Source organism: Alnus glutinosa, chromosome 4, assembly GCF_958979055.1.
Source record: "Alnus glutinosa chromosome 4, dhAlnGlut1.1, whole genome shotgun sequence".
In the NCBI taxonomy this organism is placed as follows: Eukaryota; Viridiplantae; Streptophyta; class Magnoliopsida; order Fagales; family Betulaceae; genus Alnus; species Alnus glutinosa.
Genome location: NC_084889.1, coordinates 2,132,214 through 2,155,466, shown reverse-complemented (window position 1 = coordinate 2,155,466; position 23,253 = coordinate 2,132,214). Strand labels below are relative to the sequence as shown.

Below are 23,253 nucleotides of genomic sequence, written 5' to 3'. Positions count from 1 at the left end.
ATTACAAGTAAGCCTTAGTTGGCTAAAAGTCATACTAATCCTTATTCTCGAACTTGTATAGTTGTACCACAGAAGAAGAAGAAAAATAATAATCGAGAAAAATGTAAAATTAGTCCAGGTAATTTACTTAATTTGTAATTAGTTACTTATGATATTAAAATGGATTTAGAAGTTATTGAAATTTGTCAAAAAAATAATTCACTCTATACAATCAAATTATGTCCACTAACTTAAAGATATTTAAGTTAATGTGTCAGAGAGGGTTAAGTGTTTGTCTTGTAAAGTTTGTATTTCTGCTTAGCAGCTGTTTTACTAAGCCAGATCCTTCTGGCTTAGAGAGTTGGAGGGTCATGTCCTTTATTTTCAAGTTGTAAGTAGGGTTGGCAATTCGGGTTCACGGGTCGGGTTCGTGTCAACCCGACTGACCCGATTACATAAACGGGTCTGACACGAACCTGACCCTATTATTAATCGGGTTGTGAAACGTGACCCGAACACGACCCGACAAACACGACAAATAAACGTGTCACCCGTTTACCCGACACGGCATCAATTTCACTGTTTTCACATGTTTCAACCTTCAATTTTAGTTTTTACCTTCAAATTTTTTTTTTTTAATCGGGTTACTGGGTCAACCCGCGTAATCGGGTTATAATCACGGGTTGACCCGCCAAATACGATTATAATCGGATCAACCCGATTATGACCCGAACCCGATTATAACAAACTCAAACCCAGTTTTTTCGTGTCGTGTTCGTGCCGGGTTCGAGGGTCGTGTCAAAAATTGCCAACCCTAGTTGTAAGCCTATAAGCTGTTTGCAGTATTAATGATAGCGCATACTATTTTGTTAAAAAAATATATATATATATTTAAGTTAATGTGACATTAACTTAAATATTACACTAGTTTTAATTTTATTGGTTCCGATGTGTTATGTTATTGAAACTTTCGACGTGGCACACAAAGGGAGGATCCTTATCCATTTCTCGCTTTCCCGTTTAAAGTATTGTCGAGTGGCGCCAATAGTCCAAGGTTGACTTGCCGTTATGACCTAGAAAACCCGCCCTTTGTTTTCCCAACAACCTTCAGCGGTTAATCCCCTGAAACAAGAAACCGATAGTCCCTAAAAAATTTATTTCTTTGTGGAAAATCCTACCCACGATCACTAAACATAGTACTATCTGTCTGTGTCTGAGGCCTAAACCTAAGCAAATGGCTGAGGTGTTTGCAGGAGTAGAAGCTGAGAGGAAGGTGATGGTGGCCATTGATGAGAGCGAGTACAGTCACTATGCTCTCACTTGGGTGCTTGACAATCTCAAAGAATCCATAACAAATTCATCGCTTGTGATCTTCATGGCTCAGCCTCCTCCCAGAAGTAGTTTCACCTTCTCCGCGCCTCTTGGTTCTGCTCGCATGTACTGCCCTGTTTCAGCCAGTTAAGTTATTTGGTTCTTTTATGCTCTTTGGTGTTTGTTTTAGTAGCAGAGAGCAAGCGATGATTCGGTATACCTATTTCTGTTTAAAGTTTGATTTTGAAGAGAAAAAAAGAAAAGACAAGAAAAGTGGGTTTGGGTTTCTGTTTAAATCCTTTGTGATTTTTTTGTTGTATGCATGGATTTTTGAAACCATAATCGGGATGTGGAACAAACTGATATTAGCTACTTTGTTCTTCTTGTATTTTGCAAGCCAAACCCTTGCTAGCTCATAATAACATTTGCTATCAAATCACCGATTATTCCAAAATCTTAACCCGATAAAAAATAACACATATAATATTTTATTTGAAATGGGTAAATTTTAGGAGCTGGGGTTCGAACTCAAGATTTCTACCCTCGGACATGTTAAATCACTACTTATTTCATAACCTGAAGCAAATGGGAAAATTGTGAATTTAATCCACTATTAGTTGTGTGATATTCCCCAATTAGGAACTAAAGAAGTAACCATTTTCATGACACTTATCGTGCTTCACTTTTGTTTCAATTGAACAGAGGAGGGTAGTTTTGTATCTTAGAATCAGAGCATCCACCTCCTACTTAAGGTTTAATGTAGACTCCTTATGTCGAGATGAGACTATTTGTAGCTGAGAAGTTGGGGCAAAGGTTTTCCTCTGCTGATTTGGAGAGCTGATCCCATTGCCCTTCTTCCCCTTCTTCTTGTTTTCCATTTTCGAATAGTTAGTATGCTTGCGGGATGATACAATGAGTGAAAATTCTATTTGAGATGTTGGAGTTTCTATTGATATGTTACATTTGTTTGTTCATGACAGCTCCGGAGTTAACAAACTCCATCCAAGAAAATCATAAGAAGCTTACATTGGCTCTTCTGGAGAAAGCTAAGGATATGTGTGCTAGTTATGGGGTACGTCCATGATTAATTTTTCCTTTCTTTTCTAAAAGTTCTAATATTATTAAGGTAGTAGAAATTTATGTATTATTCAGTCCAATTTGGTTTAGATGGTAATTTAACACGTACTGGTATTGGTAGTCCGATATGGAGATACCAATGTAATAATATCGTATAAGGCCTTGTTTAAAGTTAACTGAAAACTTCAAATTGACTTACCTCAATTCTACATGAAACAAGGATGATTCATTCGAATTTATGGAGCTCTAAACACCTCTTTGGACTCTCATAGCAGGTTCTTTTTCTCTTAAAATCATCTACAGCATAAACGAGTACAATGGTGATACTGTCCTATTTATTCTTGTGATTATTTCTTCCAGGCTTTTTTCTCTTCCTTTGAAAGCTTTTGATACGGCCAACAGGAAAGTTCCTACACCAAAGAGGGGGGTTGGGGTTAGGAAACGAGGGGGAGGGGGGTTGGAATGGAATGTCATGTTTGTGATAGAACTTACCTAGACAAAAGGGTAAGGACAAGTGTGCATGTTGATGGCTCTCAACTACCCTTTTTTCCAAAAGACTTTCTCATTTACTTTATCAAATGCATAGCAAATCAGCAGTAAAGATGAGCAGAAATGATGATGAAAACTAAACCCTTAAAGGCTGCGAAAAAAATTAAAACATTACAAAGATAAAGTAGATACTAATTATCCTCAATGCCTTCTGTCAAATGATTACATGGTGATACAACTCCTGCAGTAACAATACAGCCATTAAAGGCTGTTCACATGATATGATCCCTCATATCTTCTTGTTGGTGCTACCAATTTTTGCCACATAACATCAGAAATTCAGACTTGTTGGGTCTCTTGAATGCCTACTGTTGCACCTATTAGGTAGAAAGTAAATACCTTTTTGCTATATCAAGTAGATCTAAGCTTCTTTTCACTGCACCGATGAGAATGCTTGAATCATTGATATATCATCAAAAGTTGGGAAAGATGAGGGAAACATCTTGAATGATGGCTATATGCGGAATACATATACAGTGCAGTTTCTGTGGCACATGTTCTGCACTTATCTTTGTCTTGGGACCATCCATTTGTGATTTGCCCCTCGTTGGTCAACAGAAAACATAAGCCTTATTCAACGTTAATGTGCAACCTTAACAACTTTAGTCAAATAAATTTGTTTTAACAATAAATGAATACCTACATCCAAAATAAACTTTTTAATCTTTCAATTATGCTCATTCTAGATACCTCACATTTAAGATATAGATCTATGAAATTTCATATGTTTTTTCCTTGAATCCTTTTGACCACACCGATGAATAAATGCTGTTTTTGTAGGTAAAAGCGGAGACAATTACAGAGGTTGGGGATCCTAGTACGGTCATATGTGACGTCGTTCAAAAGTTTGACATCACTTTACTTGTTTTGGGTGAGCGTGGCCTTGGAAAAATCAAAAGGTTAGTGTCCATTAATCTTATTCTGATGCAATGCTGATGTTACCAATGATGCAATCAGCATCCATACAGACAAATGAAACTATAGGTTTGCAACTCATGTTGATGTATCTAAGTAGAACTACATGCCAAGATCGATGGATGGTAACATTTAAATGTTGGGATCATCTAAACATAGATATAGACGCATCAAACTCAGGCAAACACAGAGGATCTGTTTACAGAACTGCTGAAATTGAAGTTCATAAGCTAGGGGAATATTTTCCCTATCTCACTTAATTAACAGTGAAGAGGACATAAACCCTTTTCCTTGCAATGTAGTATGCACACTTGAAAGCACCTGTTGGTCACGTAAGTGCAATAGATGTATTACATCCTTGCCATGGGCCCTCCGATTTTAATTCATGTTTATTGAAATATGATTTTATCTCCAGACTTGTACAGTGAGAAGCGACGAAAATACTTTATTCCGCATCTTTGCCCTTCTTATTTTTTATTCTTGTACAAATGGCTGTGGGATGGATTAGTGCTCCATTGCATTCTGTAGCGCATAAGATTAGATTGGCAATTAGGAATATGCTTATCATGATGCATACTATTGCAAAGAAGGCCATCCCATTATTGGCCACTGATACCCTTGTGTTGATACAGGGCTCTTCTGGGGAGTGTGAGCAACTATTGTCTTCAGAATGCAAAATGCCCCGTCCTTGTTGTGAAGAAACCAAAGTAGCGAGTATGCTACATTTCCAATCTTTTGAGTTGACTTGTGCTTCTTTTCTTTTTTAATTTTTTTGTGAAATGTTGTTTGATACAACTCAGAATGTAAATGCAGTGAATGATGAGAGAAGGGAAGGTGACCTATTTGACAAATTTGGATTTTTACTATATATATATATATATATATATATATATATATATATATATATATATATATATAGTGTTGTTTCATCTATATTAGTGTTGTTTCCATTTATTACTATATATATATATATATATATATATATATCAAGCTGCAATTAATGAGAATAATCTGCTCAAAGTTCCTCCGAAGCAGCTGTAGCCAGAAAAGTGGAAGATTACTAGAAGAATGATGTTTTATATCTAAAGAAGCAATGGCTGCAACCTTGTTTCTTATTGACACTGATTGACCCCCAGAATGGTCTATAGCTTCAGCTGTGTGCTACTTAATCCCATAAAGCATAGAAGAAATGTGTAATCACTTGAAAAAGTAATGGTTGAGAATTGCTGCCAACCGAACTCCAGCTTGGGCCAACCGCAAATTGACTATAGGTAACCGGGAGAGGAAATATTCATCTGCAAACAGCTTTCATATTATTTCCCATATGCTGAAGATTGAAGAACAAATGAACAAGCACAACTGGTGAACTCATAAGGATTTACTGGTTAAATTACCTTCTAAAACTGAACCTTCAGTCACACCTTTGTATGCCCAGTCGCAGGCTGCTTTGATGCCTTCAGATGCATATCTGCAGAAAAGTTGACCAATTTAATCTAGCTTTATATAACCATCAAGTTGATTATGATAGAGTAATCAAGAAGTGCTAAATATACGATCTACCCTATGGTTTTGAAGAAAGAAAATCAAAATACTAGGACCAAGTATTAAAGTTGAAAGAACTACTGATACAAATCATACAAATAATAGCAATGTGTTGAAACATGTGAGTGGCCAGGAAGTACAGGAGACAACATGTCCAATTTGTACAGATGCAGAAGTGACTACAACCTTATCTGCTTTGGTACAAAAAAAAAATGACATCTAAGACTAAAACCTACCTTTTGTAAGAGATTACCTTTATGAAGAAGATATGGCATTAGGTTCAGGAAAAATCTAAAACGTACAGCCACTGTGATAGTTCATTCAACATATTACACAGAAATGAACTTGCTCATAAATACTAGGTTAATAAACTGTGGTTGTGAAACATACACGTTTGCACATGTTGTATCAGTATAGCTGCAGTTCTCCCATGTCTGAACTTGATCTGCCCATTTAGTCTGTAGTTGAAATATATTTAAAAAAATAAAATGAAAACACATTAGGTTGATGATGACTGTATATAAAATATACCAAGTCTAACACAGGCAAACTAAGCAGCAAATAAGCTACCGTAATATTTTTCTGAATTGCAGCAATCATGTCATCCACATTAGAGTTGTAGAACCTTTCTTGAGCTGTCTCTATTATGTTGTCGTCCCATACCTGTATGCATCAGTGTGAGTTTATAGGCAGCTCTTTGTAGAAGGCAGATCAAGAGTTTGTTTAGTCCTGCGATTTCGCTAGCTTAAAAAAATCACGGGAAGTATTTTGTTTGCAATTACATTTGAAAAACATGACCATTTAAAATCTACTTTTTAGTCTTTTTCAGGTCCCAAGTAAAGCCGAACTGCGATATTACTGAACACTAACTGCATTTTTAAAATTACATTTTCATTAACTGTGTTTTGAAATCGCTATTTTTTTCAAATCGCATGTTCTGGAAACGCTAAACCAGACGGACCCTAAGTTGGCTCCTAGACTCACATGATGAAGATTTTGCTTCCTCGTATACCAGTGAACATCAATCGTATTGCCTCCCTTGTCTGAAGCAAAACCAGCGTGTAGAGGCTGCAATAAACAAGTACTGTAGTTAAGAATGCATCAGTAGTTGGTGATGATAACGTAGCACATCCAGACACAACGTCTATATGTTTCATACCTGATGAATGTCTCCCATAAAATGAGAGTAAAATAGAAGTGCTTCTGTGAGGTTTTCTGATATTTACAATCCATTGTATTAGAAACACAATTTGGTTAGCAAAGTTGCATTAATGGGCAGAGCATCCATAAAAGAAGCACTTTATGGTGAAAGAAACAGTATATTGTAGTTTTTGTTCAAGAATTTACTCGAACTCTCAGCATTGCTGCCGATGGTTAACAGCTGCTTGGTGTAATTTTGGACTGCCCCTGCAACGCACCTCCCTTTCTCTCCACTTTCATCCTTGCAATCCCCTGAACATTGAAATGACTGTTTAGTATGAGACAATATTAGTATACTTAGAGCTTGACAGTGACTATGGCTCACAACTTTTGACACGATTTCCGAACCTACACGAAAATATTAAATTAGGATGAGATGTCTAACACATTTCATTAGATGTGTTGGGTTAGGGTCACCTATATAATTTTATATCCATATCTCGACACGACCCAAATTCGACACACGGTATTTAGGGTTGACAATTTTTGACAAAACTTGCAAACCCAACATGAAAATTAGTGGCTTAGTGTTGAGGGGTATAACTTGTTTAATTAAATAGATAGCGTTAAGATTGACTTATATTGTTTTTAATGCATACCTCGATACGACCTGAACACAAATTGTCACCACTAACCTCTAACTGTGACTTTCTAAAATTCAAGGATCAAATTATAATTTCATCTATTTTTAGGGTACTATTATAGGTGTTCGTCGATGTTTAAGAACTTATATGTCTATGATACTGCCATGCTAGATAGATTAGCTTTCCCTTCGTAGCCATATACAATCCTACTTCTATGGAGGATAACAGCTACCCTACCAAGACTCCAGGAAAAGAAACGAAAGAAAAGAAATATTTCGAAGCAAGGAGAGAGAAAGGAAACTCACTGTCGAACTGGTAATTGCAAACATCAGGGGTATTCACGTAGTGAAGGGATCTGGACCAGGGATAATGAAACTTGATCTCATCTGCCCATGAACAGACACTCCCCAACTCATTCTCTGCAGATTTTGGAAGCAGCTTTGCCACTATATCTGCTGCTGCCTTGTTCAAGCGTGACTGTTTATTACAACACAAAAACACACACATGGAATGAATATTTCTGAGAGAGACAGAGAGGGACAGAAACAGAGAGGATCAAGTACCTGCGCAATCTTACAGACTATGTGATGCCCATCAATTCCCCAAGCATTAATGACTGGGAATAGAAGTATCAGTGACACAATAGCCACCATCTCGGCTCTGCGGCCCTTCATCTTCCTGCCCTTCAAAACCATCAACATCACTGCAACCATTTTATGTTCTTTCTCTTGCATTTTCAAGTATAAGAACAGAGGACCCAGAAAGGAAACTACAACTCAGGATGGTTTGGTGTGAACTGTATGAATAACCAAAGAAATCATTCTAATGATTGTTTGGCAAAAGTATCCATGCGTCTGTCAGCTTTCGTCCATGACATCCTCTTAAAGTAAAAAGCGTAAGTGACGGCTAGAAATGAATCTGTTCATATTGAGCTTAATCTAATGGGTTCATTTGGAATCTTAGACATGCCTGAGTCTTGCTGGTACGTGCTTGAAAAGGCAAGGAACTAAATAGGATATTCGAACTGACGGATAAATGTGGTGTGGGTTTGGGATTGTAACATTACTTTGACTGTAAAAATGGCAGAATCTAAAGTTTACGTTATAAAGATCCTGCACAGTCGGTACAATTACTATATGGAAATTAAGATAATAAGGTCTGGATTTTGCATTTAGTGAGCATATATATATGATGTCATATGATGTCAAAATTCCACTATAGGAATCCATCCTACATTTTGGCATTGTGTCAAAAAGATTATACTGCTCAAAAAACATGGGGGGGGGGGGGGGGGGGTGGCAGCTTGGGATGATTTTCTTAGGCTTGATCAATCTGGCCCCATAAGATAAGGGTTCTCAATTCCCAACTTATCTACCAAGGTAAGTGGCTTTAGATATAGCAGATTAAATCTTTTTGATTTCGAGTCCATTTAGCCTTGCAATTTTGCACGTCAAAACTCATTTTTAAACAAAAAAACAGAAAGTTCGTTCAAGATTAAAGGGAATCAATAACTTTGCTTGTAATGGAGATGGAGAGGTTTAAAGAGAGAAGAATGACTAAAGAAAAAGTATAGCTCTAGATAGAGCTCTGCACACCTTTTCTTCACTTTCGGAGGTAAAATCGAAGTCCTAAAATTCATTACAAGAACAATAATCCTGAAAACTTACAAGAGAATAATCATGCAAAGATGAATTTCTCATTCATGAGAATTTCTTACCAAAGTTGCAATGCCTTTCTTCACAACTTTTCTCCACTCTTGGAGGTGCTTCTTCTTCTTCTTCTTCTTCTTCTTCTTCTTTTTTTTTTTTTTTTTTTTTTTTTTTTTTTTTTTTTTTTTTTTTTTTTTATTATTATTATTATTATTATTATTTTATTTGGCTTCACACTAGCTTGAAAGGCCTCCAAAAAAGATTTATATATATAGACAGTGGGCCTAGGTTATGTGGTAACAATCACTAAGTTTATCACATGTCAAATACATGTATCGTATACGATACGAAGAATGAGTAGTTAGGCACGCCAAATACACGTATCGTATACGAAGAATGGGTCATTAGTTTATACATTATATTAAAGAATAATCGTTATATCAATAATGTGGAGTACAAGTCATACTTTCGAGACAATTTATAAAAGGAACACACACGAATCAACTCAATAAGGAAATTAACTTAGACCTGAAGCCTTGAGAATAGCCATCGTCATCGATGTTTAAGCAGTCCTAATCCTAAACTGTTAATTCTTTTTTCGGCCACTTAATAAATCTGTTAGTATGTACAAACTGTTAAAAGCATTTTTCAAATTAATATGTATATATATTTATTTTGTGTCTCGGGAATGTTTTAAAAGGAATGTGTTAAAGAGTATTAAATAAAGATAGTCTCACATGAGAAAAAAAGAAAGTGTAGTTGGCATTTATAATGCCCAACACACTTTAAGCATTTAAAGTAATGCTTGGGTGTATACTTTATTACGGTGCGAAGCACCGGATACACATGCGTGCGCATGTAACAGTGGGCGCTAGTGGCACTTGTCACGAAGCATCAGAGCTCGGAGCGATCTAATTATGACCTTTTTAATTTTGGATGGTTATGATCAATCAATTTGGTGGTTTGATTTAAACCATAAGATGCTTCTTAGGTAGATCCAGTGATTGAATTTACTAGACCATCACTAAAATAAATTATAAGGTCAAATCACATTTGATCTAATGGTTGAGATTAATTAATAACGATCTAATGGTTATTATTAAATAATCATTGACAGTTATTTGATCTGATGGTCAAAATTAAGTATATGTTAAAATAGTAGTTTATGACTGTTACTTAAGCAGTTATGGAAGGTTGGAATAGCAGTTGTTCAACATAATATATAAGTTATTAATAAAAAGGTAACAAAGTTTCTTTTATCTTCAATGCTTTTTCTGATACCTTCTGTATTTAAAATTACAAGTCTCTATTTGTCTCTTGCTATAGTAGAAAAATCTGAAAGTATTCTAGTTTAATTTTCGTTTGTGCAAAATGCAATTAAACAAACAGAGGATTCTGGACTCCATTGTATCCTGAAGAAATATTTGTTGTAATCCTTTGCATATCTTTTTAGTGAGAGCAAATAATTTCTTAAGAAAAGCGACGTTGTAACGCGCCTTTGGAACATTTCATTTTTCTTCTTTTGTTTACTTTTTCTAACACAAACAGGACTAACTTGGCCTAAGTCAACATTAAGCATGCCCAGTGGGCTCCAATGGGGCAAGCACCGAGAGATTTTAGCAGTGAGATATAAGATATCAAGTTTCAAGAGTTACATCTAGAATACCTGTTATTTGAACTTCGAATTTCCTTAGTGACCTTTAAAACCGGATGAGGATTGATATACCCAATGTGGTGGGTATTCAAGAAAAGGGAGATTTGCAGACAAGAATGCAAGGAGAAGGAAGATAAATGCGGAAAGATTTCACTAGAAGAAGATAGAGCTCTTGGAGAGGCCCAAACTCTCGAGGTAAAGCTTACAATTTAATATCTCAATCCACCTTTCTTCTTACTATAATATTCTATATAGATATATGATTTCCTGCTAACTTTTCACACAACTATCCTATGTGACAGAGAATTATAGGATGGTTGTGATTTTAATTTTTTTTCAAAGAACTTATGACTCTTTGCCACATAGGATAATTTTATGAAAAGTTGGTAGGGAATCATATATCTTCTATATATAGGCGATTATGTTTTTGAATCAATCCAACAGAATGGCATCCTATCTCTTTCCTCTAACGAGCTAAGGCATAACAAGAAAACAGAAATAGAATCTAGCAATAGAAAGGTAAATGAATAATGAATCAACGATCTTCGAGAACTTCCTGAAATCATCCTTCAGCTGAGTCACAAGCTGTCCCACAACCACCTCGTTCCATGTCATCTCTGCCTACTCCCTGGTCGTGGCTTGAGATAAGCATGGCAGACCCATAACACCCAACTGCCATCTATCTCGAGGTTCATGGGCCCGACGATAGCTAAACCACTCACTGTTGAAGGCCCTATAAAGCCTGTCTACCAAAGAGTTTGCTAACCTATCAAAGACACCAGGGCCAGTGGGCCAAAGACTTATCATTTTCTAAAACAAGGATACACATATACCTTGATGGGACGCATTACAACAAATTTCCCCTCTCGCCAGGTCAGATAATTGTTTTGCCACACTAGGAAATAGTGGTGGATTTTTTTTTTTTGTCCCTTTCCCTTTTATCATCGTTTTAACTGGTTTCATATAATTTGAAATGATAGCTTCATTGTTAAAACTTTTTCCTTTAATATTTCATGGGTAGCAACAGACATGTCTAAGAAGGGTAACAATGAAATGAACTTTACAAAGTTGTAGAGGTTTTATTTAAAGTAAATGAAAGGGGTTTAGTAAAGTAGTTGATTCGAAAAGTCACACACTTGGCAAAACTCGATTTCCTAAGGATGTGTGGCAAAGATAATGTAAAATGGAGATTCATTTCAATATAGCGAGATTGAATTAGAAAAGTCTAGAAGATATGCGTTTCATTTGTTTTGTATTGCGTTTAGCAGAATGTGTTTTATGTAGAATATAGTGTGCTTTGTATAACAGTTAGTCGTTACTGTGTTAGTTAGAGTGGGCTCTTCGCCTCTTCTAACAAAAGGAGTAAGAGAATATTAGTTTCAAAAGCTATGTCATTCAGGTAAAGCCTTGCGAGAAAGCCGAGAAGCACACAATTCATCCAACTGAAATTTCTCAATTTCAGTATAGAAATTGAGACATTTTTTTTATTTTTATTTTTTATTTTTTGAATCTTTGGACAGCAATTTTCTCTACCTTTTTTTTTTTTTTTTTTTTTTTTCCAAAAAGCTCTTTTTAATTTTGCTTACTGATTTTTAATTTGAAGAGAATAATAAAAATATCAAAATTGGGTTATGTTTAATTTACTTAAAATTTACCTTTATATATATATATATACAAAACCTCCCCCAATATTCGTGGTTGGAATCATCCACGCCTAGCCTTGAACAAAATTTGAGCGGAGTTCCCCAATGTCCTACCCTTATCAAGGTATGCATTTTATACACCTTTACTTGGGCGCTGTTAATTTACTTCCTCTCTTACCCTCATTGGGTTAATTATAAGCATCAAAAGTGGTTTTGTCGTGTCTCTCGACGACCTCTCTAACCTACTGTATTTTTTTATTTTATTTTTTTAAAATGTTATTTGTTTCATTAAAAAAAAAAAATTGTTTATTCCTTATTCTTTCAAAAACATAGGAGCTATGAGTATGAACTATATCCGTACTCCTAAGTATACAATTTGTTAATCCCACTCATCAAAGTTTACATAATTAAATTGTGATAATTTCATCCTCCTTTTAGATTAGCCCATTTGAACGGTAAGTGATGTTATAATAACAGAATAAAAGATAAAGTTTTTCTAAAATATTCTATCATATTAAATTGATATTTATCTTTAAATTGCTTTGAAATCACATTAAAAATATGTGAAAATCATATGCTTTAAGGGAATTCTTCCACCGGCACCCCAATTAAAACTAAATGCGTTTAGTGAAAAGAATTTTCTCCCGTCTAATTTGGAGAAAAACTTTGTATAAAATAAAAATACAAAGCGGAAAACAGAAGCAAAGAAAGATGAAATGCAATACATTAAATTATGCCCTTATTTTAATTTGAATCTCCCTGTGCTATGCCTTTTGTTTATTCTGCAATAATTAGAGAATCATTTCTGTTTACAAATTAAGAACTTGTCCAGAGCGGAAATAATGTAGAGTTGATGTCTATAATTGCTTTACTTTATCCTTTTCTTTTTGTTGTCAAGTGGACATTTAATGGAGGACAAATAGCTTATTGGCATGTATGGAACAAGAATAATTCGTTAAGATAAGGAAATTAGGTGCCTCACCTTACCTTACATTTTCTTTCTTTTTGGATATGCATTACGTCTCTGTTTTCGATACTACACAAGAAAACCAAAACCAAAACCAAAACCAAAGAATTCTTCAACTGCACAAATTAACTTTATAATGCACACAACGTTGATTGAAACATTTGGATAAACTATTATTAAAAAATTAAAAGTTTGTTGGGATTACCATATCAGAATTGTGGGATAAAAATGTAATTTCTAACATAATTATTGTTCAAATATCATGGGATGAATTTGGAAATTTGAGTGTTTTGCCCAGAGTCATTTGAGAAAATGCGTAAGTTTTTTTTAGATAAGTAGTGATTTAATATAGTGGTAGAACATAGGTTCTGACTATAGTTTACCATCTTTCAATTAAATATTATGTGTTGGGCATCACTTAATGAATGAGAGTTTGAACTCATATGTGAAGAGGAGTTTTAAAATATTAACTTAATGATTAAATTTATCATTTCTTATTGATAAATGATAGACCTTGAAAACTCATATGGCAGGTAACACTACAAGCAAGCTAGACCAAATTAGACCCGACCTTGGGGAGCCCAACAACTTGATAGACAATGAGTCTAAGAAAAAAGTACCATCCTGCCACGTTGTGTCACTTCAATCACTTTTCATATTTTCGGTAGAATATCAGACAACGGCACACATTGGTACACATGACATACCTTAACACCTTACAAAAGTAAAATGTATCATTTAATTCAACACCATTACTTCATCATAACCGTATTGTACCGAAGGCGAGGCATGTCATGTGAACTTATTCATTAGGATTAGTAAATAAATACCACACTGAGTCAGGGCATTGTCCGATGAAAAATGCTAAACACCCTAACACTTTTTTCTAGAATTTAGTTTCAACATGATGTGTCACAATCCTATGAGATTGTGGCATGCATCCCCAAATGATATATTTCATTGAATTGTGACACATTAGATTAGAACCAAATTTATTACTCTTTTTTCTTAAGCAAGCATTAACTTGAGCATTAGAGTGTTCTTTAGTCGGTACACCCAATAAAACCACTTGTACTTATTCTATTCTCTTATTGCAAGTTTTGGTGGCTGAGAGTACGGTATCCGACGAACCGAGTGTGAAGTGGTAAAAAGCATATATTTGATATAACAACACCAACACGAAAGCACAATATCTCATCGTGGCAATTGTCAGTCATATTTGAGAAGAAAATTAGTGAGTACCAAACATCCGGCCAATTGGATATGAACCATCAGCCTATGCTCAACCAATAAATATAATCTCCTACCTAATACTGAACCAACAAGTGGAACCCACCCACGACATTTTTCCTCAAGTCTAAAATTATAAAAAAGCATCATGTCCTGGTTGTGGTTGCCCCACCGGCCACCGGCCACCCTTCAATCATTATTCTTATTTGCACTATTCTTCAGTGGTCAGTGAGTGTGTGATTTACGTGGATAATATGGTTGGTCACATCAACTTAGTCACTTTGCTCATTTCAACATGGACGGACGAGCAAATGGGCACGATTTAAATTCACAGTTATTTGTTATTTAAATTCGAATGATAAACGTGGAGGAGTCTTTATAAAATTCATATGCTTGAATAAATTTCAGGCTAATAATTTTAACAATAAAATTACTAAGAATCTCTATCTCAATCTCATAATCTCGAAATTTGACCCATTAAAATTAAGCCGTGTCTCATTTCTAGACAAAAAAGAATACATAGTCATGAAATTGGGCCACTAATATGGGGGTGGAACTGTGTGTTACTTTGGGGGATTATTAGGCTAATGTCCCCTCAAACTTCTAAAATTACTCTTAAAATTTAGGATTTTTTTGTATGAAATGTCTCTCTAAACTAAATTTTAACCTTCTAATTTTTGTTTTTTAAAATTTTATCCCCCACCCTCGAAGGCCTGGTTGTGCCCCTGACCCTACGGTAAAAACACTGGGATTGTTTAAAAGTCTACGTTTCAAATTTTGCTGGTTTTGGACCACTCAATATCTGAACAGAAAGAATAGGATAAATAAATATAATGTGAAAAGAGAAAATGATCGGTGGAAAAGAACAATCCATATTAATTCACATGATTCATGAATTTGGGCTACTACTATGAGTCTATGACCTCCATACGAAGAAGTTGTTTGAAATCAGGAACTATGTCAAATTTTCTTGGTTTGGACCACTAAAAATTTGGCCATAATAACGCCCACAATTTACTAGATCATAACTTTGTGGTGGGGAATGACATAGACTAATCATCTAGAAACAAACAGAGCCCGTTAGGGGTTTCCAAACTTTCATTATAAGTTTTTTTATAAAATGACGTGACGTGACCTTCACTAAATTATAAATTTTATTTATCAAATTTTACTGTTTAAATGACGTGAACTATAATTTATAAGAATATTATAATAAAAGTAATGGAGAAATTACATTCTTTAATAGGATAAAAATATAATTTATATTATTTTTTTTATGTTTTATTATCCCAAAATAAAATATTGAATCAATCAGAACTTAGCTGTCGCCGCGTGTCAAGATCCGAGTAGTGGAAGCGGCACTAACCTGACCACCACAAAATTTGGGACCGGATCATCATATGTTTAGAGGATGAGATCCTCTGTGTCTCTCTGAGCATATGACATCATGACTCAGTGCCCCATAGGCCATAGTCGCTCACTCCATCATAACTAGACGCTGACTCAGCCATCCCAATCTATTCCTCGTTCCAAAAAGCCCGCTGCCCTTTTCTGACGTGTCGCCAGGAATTCTATTCCAGTAAGCCAACCGTTATCCTGCACGTCACCGTGAGAAAACCTGGAATCATTTTTTATCATCTGCCTTTAAAAAGCCCACGCCCTCTACTCTCCCAAACCTCCACTTCTTCACCTACCTCTCTCAAGACTACCATTTTCTCCGGCTCAAAACTCTGTCGTTTTGATGGAAGTCCCAGTGATAATCAACAGGCTGAGCGATTTCGAGGTCTCACTGCAAAACCCATCGCTGCTTTCTCGGTTTATTTTGCTCTCCAAATGGGGCGCGTTGATTCTTGCACTGGTCGCGTCTCTGAGCACCATAGTGAACAGACTCAAGGTTTTGATCGTCAAGCTCCGGAGACAGAAGTCGATAGCTAAAGAGCCTCTTTTGAAGCTCGCCAACGATGATGATTTTGACAGCGAAGACGAAACTTGTTCTTCATCGTCATCTTCTTTAGGAGAAGACCAAGAAGAAGAAGAAGATGATGATGATGATGATGACAACAAACCCGAAAGGGATCGGTGGCGATCTATGGATGAAGATTTCCGGGTGGCCGGTGGGTCTGGTCGATACGTGGAAGGTGAAGGGCATAATCGTAAAAATAAGTTCCGGAGACGGTTCTCGTGGGCGGACTTCGCCGGTGGTAGGAGCGTCGTGAAGCTGTGGGACCATCTGGGCTTAGGGTTGGATTTTGACGTTGACGACGATTCTTCGGAAAGTTTGATCTCCGTCTATGACACTAACAGAGAGAAGGGAATTTGCTCCCATATTGGCGGCAAACAACTTTTTCCGGCAGTGTCCACGTCGTCATCGCCGCCGGTAGTAGTGACGGCTTCGAGGGCTAGCGCTTCCGGGGGCGTGTCGCTGCGCGTGTGGGACACACGCGTTCGGTGTCGGTTACCGGCGATGCTCGCCGAGTGGACCCGGCGGCCCCAGCTCGGAAAGATAGTAGGCTACGGCGGATATGGCGGCGTCGAGAAGGTCTACGTCAGGGATGACACTAGCGGGCACCTAACGGTTGGGGACGTGAGGAATGTTAGCTCGCCGTTAGCGAGTTTAACGGGATCCGACGTGGACGCATGGTGAGACGCTGATATCGTTATGGTTCCGGAGGAATAACGAATTTCACGACGAGTGAGAAACGAAGCGGGGAACTGAACTGACTCGGTCGTGACTCGCTGTTAATTCGCGGTTAGGTGTCTTGGCTGTTGAAGTGGCCAAAGGCCCAATACAACGGAAAATTGTGAAAATTTTAGGGTGGGGGGTCCACTTTATAAATATTTCTATTTATTTTTATTTTCTTATGTATTTAATTACTTTATTTTTCTTTTTTCCTTTCTAATCCCTTTGTATTCTATCACATGGCTTGTGATTCAGGAATAGGCCAGGATCTTTGATTCTTATTGTGGGAAATTAAGTAAAAAAACAAAAAAGAAACCATTATGAATAATTCTTTCCTCAAACAAACGTGTTGATTTATGAAGTGTGTGAACTAAGGTTGGTGTTTGGCTGTTTGCTGATTCGAACAGTGTGAATGTTGCAATAATTTGTTGACAATTTCAAATTATTAAATTAAGGCTGATTTCAACTCCAATTACCAAGAAATTTCAGACACGAATCACGTGCCTTAAACGATAGTTTATCCATGGTAATCTCAAACTTTGCATCAACCACATGCTTGAATGGACTTGTACTATTTTGGACCAGATTGATGTCATGTGTGGACAAAAGTAAAATACAGAGATTTAATTTCACAATTAAGATACTTAACTGTATATATAATATCACATCATTTAAATATGATATTATATTATTTAAGATTTTAAATAACGTGACAATATATATATATATACAATTATTTCAATTTAAAATTACTTTGATTTTATTTTACTCATGCTCAAATGTTTATTAATTCTTAAGTAACAAGGTTGATCCGCTTAAAAGAAGTGAAAAGACAGAAATGGATATCTTAAGGAGCTTCAAAATAGAAATCTAGGTTAAAACAGTTGAAGTCAATGTGGCTAATTAGTTATTGCTTCTACATGTAAAATTAAACTAAAAAATCAACTGATACAGAAATAATAACCAAGGCCCACTCAATTAAAGAGCTGTAAAAAATTGGAGTTACGTCCCAAACTCGAAAACTTTTTATATATTAAATAGATATATCAGAAAAATCTATCCGACTTAACTATAGGAGGCTTCCCACTTAACACTACCCCCAAACCGACGTCACACCAATGATATTTTTCCTTATTTTACAAGTTCTAATCATTCAATCCGACCGTACAAAAATTCACTTCAACATCTGCACTTTGTCGTGGTTTCAAAATTAAAATTGAATAGCAAAATAAAAAGTTCTGGACTATCCATAATTTTCAGTTTCATCTTGTTTTGGGTGAGAAATGGTGGAGTTGTTTTCTTTGGGCTGAATTTAGGCCCAACTGTGTGCTTTTTATAGATAACTCCAGCCCATGTTCATCTACATAATCAGAACTGGACAACTACTGTGTTATTGACATTAATATTCCATCCAATAATAATATTTGTACTAATACATTGAAACGACCTTCCAACCAAGAATAGATTGCAATGTTGAGAAAATTTTAGAAAAGAAAAGAAAATATTACGCAAATCTGGCCAAATTTTCTTTTTTTAACAAAACAAAAAACTTAGAGCACTAGCAGCAGACTCCCTACTATTTTCCCTAATTTAGGAAAAATTTAGGAAATCAAACAACTTTTTTTTTTCCCTATATAAAAACACATCACAACAGCTTCCTTTTATCTTTCTCTATATATTAAAATATTATTTTTTTACGTTTTACAATTTTTTTGTTTTTAACTTTAATTATTCTCCACTCTCCAGAAGCATCATCTTCATTCTTTTGTCTTCTCTCCCATCTGTCTTCCTATCCGATTCCATCTCTCTCTCATCTCCATCTTCCCATCATGTGAAGCAAATCCACAAAGAAAAGTGGATTGTCCCGCTGTTTCCAAAGAAAAGTGTAACTCGTCGAGCTTATTCGTGTTGTCCAGCCGTTGTCTTTCCTTTTTGTTTCTACGGTGGGGGTTTTCGGGATTTTTTTCATGGTGGGTGGGTTTTGTTCTTAGGGGGATCTCATATCATGGCGAAGATTCTGGAAATCTCACATCATGGCGTAGATTCTGGAAACTTAGGGCAAGGATTTCATGTTCCTCTTTGTTAAATTGGGGTTTTCTTTCCTTGAATCAGTTTGGGTATTTTGAAGTCTGAGTTGGGCAAGCGGTTTTATTTGTTGAATTGGGGTTTTCTTTCTGTGGAAGCTTTCAAATCACAAAGAAAAGTGAAGAATTGAATGTTGGTTCGTGTCTGTAATTCATGTTCTTCAGCGGCTGTGGACATGGTGAGATGAAAGGAAAATAGAGAGAAATCTGTGCGAGGACAAGTGCGTGAAGTAGAGAGGAGAGAGAAGTTTTTTTTTTTATTAAAATAATTTATTGGGTAGCTACAGTGCTACCCAATGTATTAGGAAGCATTGAAGCTTCCCAAGGAGGTGCGCGCATGAATAATAGGGTAACTGTTGTGGTGTCATTTTTTTGCAACTTTTTTGAAATTTTCCTTATTTTAGGGAATAGAATGACTTATAGGGCATCTGTTACTAGTACTCTTAGGGACAATTAATTTTCTTTTTTAAAAAAATACTATAATGATTAGACAGATCCTATATTGGTATATATATATTTTGCTACATGGTAAATATATTACCATTTATCACGTTATTTAAAAATTTTAAATGATGTGACACATTATACACCATTAAATGCTATAAGAAAAATCAGAACCATAATATAGTTTTTTTTTTTTTTTAAAAATTCAATTTCAAGTGAAATGAAAATTGATCCTAATCCGTTTGAGAAAAGGACAGGCCTGATTTTTTTTTATTTTATTTTTTATTTTTTTGAACGTGTAGCATGTGTTACATCTATTGCGAAGCAAAGCCATAATGCATTACAGAGACAGACAAGAGGTACAAAGAGACATCTACATCCTAAGTCAGAACCAAGTCTGACTTAAAAGCAGCTGCCTAAACAATACATAAAAATTACAAGGACACCCTTTTGAGCCTCTCTTTACAATTAAGCACACTCTAAAAAAGAAAGATGGCTGATCTAGCTACCACAACAAAAAAATAGCCCAATAAAATTTGTGCATTATATAGACACACTGTGAAAATGAAGATACAAGAGAATATACAAAACCAAAAAACCAACACTGCCAGCATCAAAGAAGATCACATCCTACTAAGGTGGCGCGTGCTATCTCATGAGGCTCCCCAAACAGCAAACATCCACCGCCAACTACCAATCACCACCAACTATGGCCTGAAAAATATGGCGTAACCCACACGCGCCTATCCATAGAAAAAGATCCCCTCACGTGCAGACCACGCATTGACAAGAATGAGCGGCAAGACCACTAGCTTAAGACAGCTGGACCAGTTGACGACAGTGAATACAGCTGAGAAGCACGTATCATGAGAAACCCAGTAGAAAATTACAGATCTAGCACACAAAAAAACGATCTGTTGAAGCACGACTAGAGATCCACCGAAGACACGATGGAGAGTGGCCGATCCTCCAAACCAACTCTGCATGAAGGCCTTTCAGTCAGAAAAAAGAGAAACAAGAACACAAACTCCTCAACCTATAAGGGTTAGGACCTAGGAGAGCAAAACCTCTACCGGAACAAGTCCGAGAGGAACAAAACTCCCTGCCCTAACGGGAGGGAGAAACCTAGCCTCCAACGGAACTAGCTATGGAGGAACAAAAAACCTCCTAGAGACTAGGAGGACCGAGGACCCAGAGGAGGGAGGCATGGAGCATGCCTCCCCCGGCAAGCAAACTAAAAACGAAAGCTTTCTCTCTCTAGAAGATTCGGGAGTCTCTATCTCTAGAAAATCACGAAATCTTCAGATAGTCTTTTGACGGGCCTAATTAAATTGCCCCAGATTTTGGAAAGTCTGGTTGAAAAAAAGAGATATTTTATGTCCTGGTTATGCATCCACTCTGAGAAGTGAAAACTATGCCTTGTTAGTTTTAGTTCATAAGTACTTCACATGAAAATGATCAGCCTAGCTAGCTAATCATTACCTAAAAATAAATGTGAATTCTTGATCAAACGGGCATCGTTCGAAACTGTATTTGACGTGGATAAAAATAAAGCTTATTAAATAGGTCTCAGTAAAATTAAAAGTCCAGTCTTACAAAAGTCCCAAAAAGTTCTTAGGGAGCTTCAAATAAAAGACCCATCATCTCCAAAACCTAGGCAAGTCTCCTTCTTACTTGACTGTCGGAAGCTCTCCCTCACTGGCTCCAGGCCATTGTCCCGTCCGACCGTGCAAAATTTGGTATAATCATGCATAGTACATCTGACCACAAAATCCACTAGCTTGCCATTGCATGCGAGTAACTTAAAATTGTTTTTGGGAAAACACCGGGGACTTTCGAGCTCGTACGTACATCATGCCATTTTATAGGGGCGTTCAAAAATGGAAAACTTCGGTTGAGGGAAGTTAATTCTTTTGGTCCATTGAATGAGATGTGTCGATGTGAGTTGGAAACCGAAATATGGAATAGGCGTCGCAGGCAACTGAATCATCCATTAATAACTTGATGAAGTCGGTTGGAGTCAAATGGCCTTTGTTTTGATCAGGATCATGGAGCAGGTTATTTTTTAAAAAGTTATTATGGTTAAGATAAGATTTCCATTGATAATTAAAAGATTACAGAGCTAGAGATTGGAGGCAAGCCATGTCATTGATTGATCATCAAGATTAAACTACATAAATGATTAATCAAATTGGTGTTTCAGTACCAGACGATCCTTGTAGCATTAATTAAGTTTTTCTCTAAATAAGACCTGCACCCACTAGCATATTTAATTAGTGTGCTTTTTAACTAGCATTATCCTTAATTACATGCTCTTTCAAGAAGAGTAATATTGCTAAAAACTACATTTTTATCATCATGCTCTTTCAAGAAGGAATATATGTATATAAAGAGATACGACGAAAGCTAGATCATCAAACAAAAAAAGCACTAATTAAACTTATTTATAGGACATTAATAAGTACCATACAGACCAGGAGAGAGATAGATCAATTTTCCCTTTGATGGCCAACGAATCAATTAAATGATCTTATAATTCACAACGGATGCTAGCTATCTAATTAATTTCTAGTTGATCCATATCCAAAACATTGGAGACGTAAAAAACAGAAACAAAAACAAAATAAAATAAAAAAAAAAAACATAGAAATTAACACCAATCTATGTACAATGCAGGCAGTAAATTAATTACTGCTAAACCCTCAAATATATGTATCTCAGTATTCTGGTAGTCCTTTGAGAAACTCGAAAACAGACGGTGACATGGAGTTACCCACGTTCGGCGACGCGTACGACGAATCAGGATATCTATAAACAGGCCGAGGCGAGCAGAAGAAACTGCTCGAATTCGGGGTAAACAAAGGCATGTCAGCAAAATATTGATTGGTTTGGTTTTGGTTTTGGTTTAGAGTTGGTAACAAGGACGACGAGCTTGCCTTGCCGCCGCCGCAATTCTCATCTGTGAGAGCGGAAGACGAGTCGTTGTCATCGTGGCTAACAGGCTTCATGTGACGATCATTTCCACCTTCCATAGACAAGCTGATCTTATCGCTATTATGGGGATGATGATGATGATGATGATCAGGCTGTGCAGTGGCTTCATCGTCGTTGGGACGCGACACGCCGGTGAGCTTCTGGACGAGAGCCATGAAATCCCGAGCCTGGGTGTGGATGATCTTGGGAGAATGAGTGTATATAATAACCGGTCGCCGCTGTTGCTGCCTGACCGGAGCAACGCAATCAGAAAGTACCGAAGAGATTGACGTTGAAGAGCTCGAAGATTGCTTCTGAATAAAGTGGGAGCCCTTGTTGATCTTCAAGGGGGACGGACGTGGACCTTTGATGTCCCTCCCTGAATGCTCATCATCATCGTCGCCATGAAACTTTGCAGGGCTCATGTTAGAGATTCTGCTTCTTCTATATTCGTATGTCTTTGGGGATGAAGAGGAAAGGAAGGAGAGAGATGGGGATATATAGAAGGGTCGTTGGGGGGGGGGGGGGGGGGGGGTGAAGAGGGTTAGAGATAGACGAGGATACGATAGCCAGCGATTCTGACCGTTGACATACATAATAATATATATATATAGAGAGAGTTGTATATATATAAGAGATTCATATATATATATATATATATAGTTGTTATATATATATATATATAGTTGTATATATAAATGATTCATCATACGGTGTTGAAATGTTTGGGTTTAGAAGAAAGAAGCTGTTAGACGTTACCATTAGTTGTTCT

The 23,253-nt window shown here is 36.5% G+C and overlaps 4 protein-coding genes across 7 annotated transcripts; 2 read left to right on the top strand and 2 right to left on the bottom strand.

The window, feature by feature from the left end:
• Positions 1-1,072: 1,072 nt before the first annotated feature.
• Positions 1,073-4,682, top strand: LOC133866521 (uncharacterized). The gene is made up of 4 exons (XM_062303077.1): positions 1,073-1,436; positions 2,271-2,362; positions 3,697-3,815; positions 4,464-4,682. Exons 1-4 carry the CDS (start codon positions 1,214-1,216, stop codon positions 4,540-4,542), a joined length of 513 nt encoding a protein of 170 aa, XP_062159061.1. The 5' UTR covers positions 1,073-1,213; the 3' UTR covers positions 4,543-4,682.
• Positions 4,683-4,888: 206 nt separating this feature from the next.
• Positions 4,889-8,965, bottom strand: LOC133866519 (endonuclease 2). 4 transcript variants are annotated; one of them, XM_062303076.1, is made up of 10 exons: positions 8,875-8,965; positions 7,721-7,840; positions 7,463-7,634; positions 6,721-6,825; positions 6,533-6,588; positions 6,358-6,441; positions 5,944-6,036; positions 5,764-5,831; positions 5,226-5,299; positions 4,889-5,126 (listed from the first exon to the last, which is right to left on the bottom strand). In XM_062303076.1, exons 2-10 carry the CDS (start codon positions 7,829-7,831, stop codon positions 5,029-5,031), a joined length of 861 nt encoding a protein of 286 aa, XP_062159060.1. In that variant the 5' UTR covers positions 7,832-7,840; positions 8,875-8,965; the 3' UTR covers positions 4,889-5,028. The 4 variants fall into 4 exon arrangements, with proteins under 4 accessions (XP_062159060.1, XP_062159059.1, XP_062159058.1 ...); XM_062303075.1 differs by having other exon boundaries at positions 7,721-7,835; XM_062303074.1 differs by having other exon boundaries at positions 7,721-7,860; positions 8,875-8,964.
• A 6,997-nt stretch (positions 8,966-15,962) lies between these two features.
• On the top strand, positions 15,963-17,308 carry LOC133867050 (uncharacterized). The gene has a single exon (XM_062303724.1). The coding sequence runs from the start codon at positions 16,042-16,044 to the stop codon at positions 16,942-16,944; it is 903 nt and encodes a 300-aa protein (XP_062159708.1). The 5' UTR covers positions 15,963-16,041; the 3' UTR covers positions 16,945-17,308.
• A 4,614-nt stretch (positions 17,309-21,922) lies between these two features.
• LOC133866482 (VQ motif-containing protein 8, chloroplastic) lies at positions 21,923-22,994 on the bottom strand. The gene has a single exon (XM_062303021.1). It carries the CDS (start codon positions 22,904-22,906, stop codon positions 22,226-22,228), a length of 681 nt encoding a protein of 226 aa, XP_062159005.1. The 5' UTR covers positions 22,907-22,994; the 3' UTR covers positions 21,923-22,225.
• Positions 22,995-23,253: the final 259 nt, after the last annotated feature.

Bases quoted from the DNA above. Each gene is read 5' to 3' on its own strand.
- LOC133866519 (XM_062303073.1), bottom strand. From the start codon at position 7,891: ATGCAAGAGAAAGAACATAAAATGGTTGCAGTGATGTTGATGGTTTTG. The intron at 5,300-5,763 runs GTATGTTTCACA...ACTTTTCTGCAG, and splicing joins GATACAACATGTGCAAACGT to ATATGCATCTGAAGGCATCA. The intron at 5,127-5,225 runs GTAATTTAACCA...AGCTGTTTGCAG, and splicing joins TGAAGGTTCAGTTTTAGAAG to ATGAATATTTCCTCTCCCGG.
- LOC133866521 (XM_062303077.1), top strand. From the start codon at position 1,214: ATGGCTGAGGTGTTTGCAGGAGTAGAAGCTGAGAGGAAGGTGATGGTG. The intron at 1,437-2,270 runs GTTAAGTTATTT...TGTTCATGACAG, and splicing joins GTACTGCCCTGTTTCAGCCA to CTCCGGAGTTAACAAACTCC. The intron at 3,816-4,463 runs GTTAGTGTCCAT...GTGTTGATACAG, and splicing joins GGCCTTGGAAAAATCAAAAG to GGCTCTTCTGGGGAGTGTGA.
- LOC133866482 (XM_062303021.1), bottom strand. From the start codon at position 22,906: ATGAGCCCTGCAAAGTTTCATGGCGACGATGATGATGAGCATTCAGGG.
- LOC133867050 (XM_062303724.1), top strand. From the start codon at position 16,042: ATGGAAGTCCCAGTGATAATCAACAGGCTGAGCGATTTCGAGGTCTCA.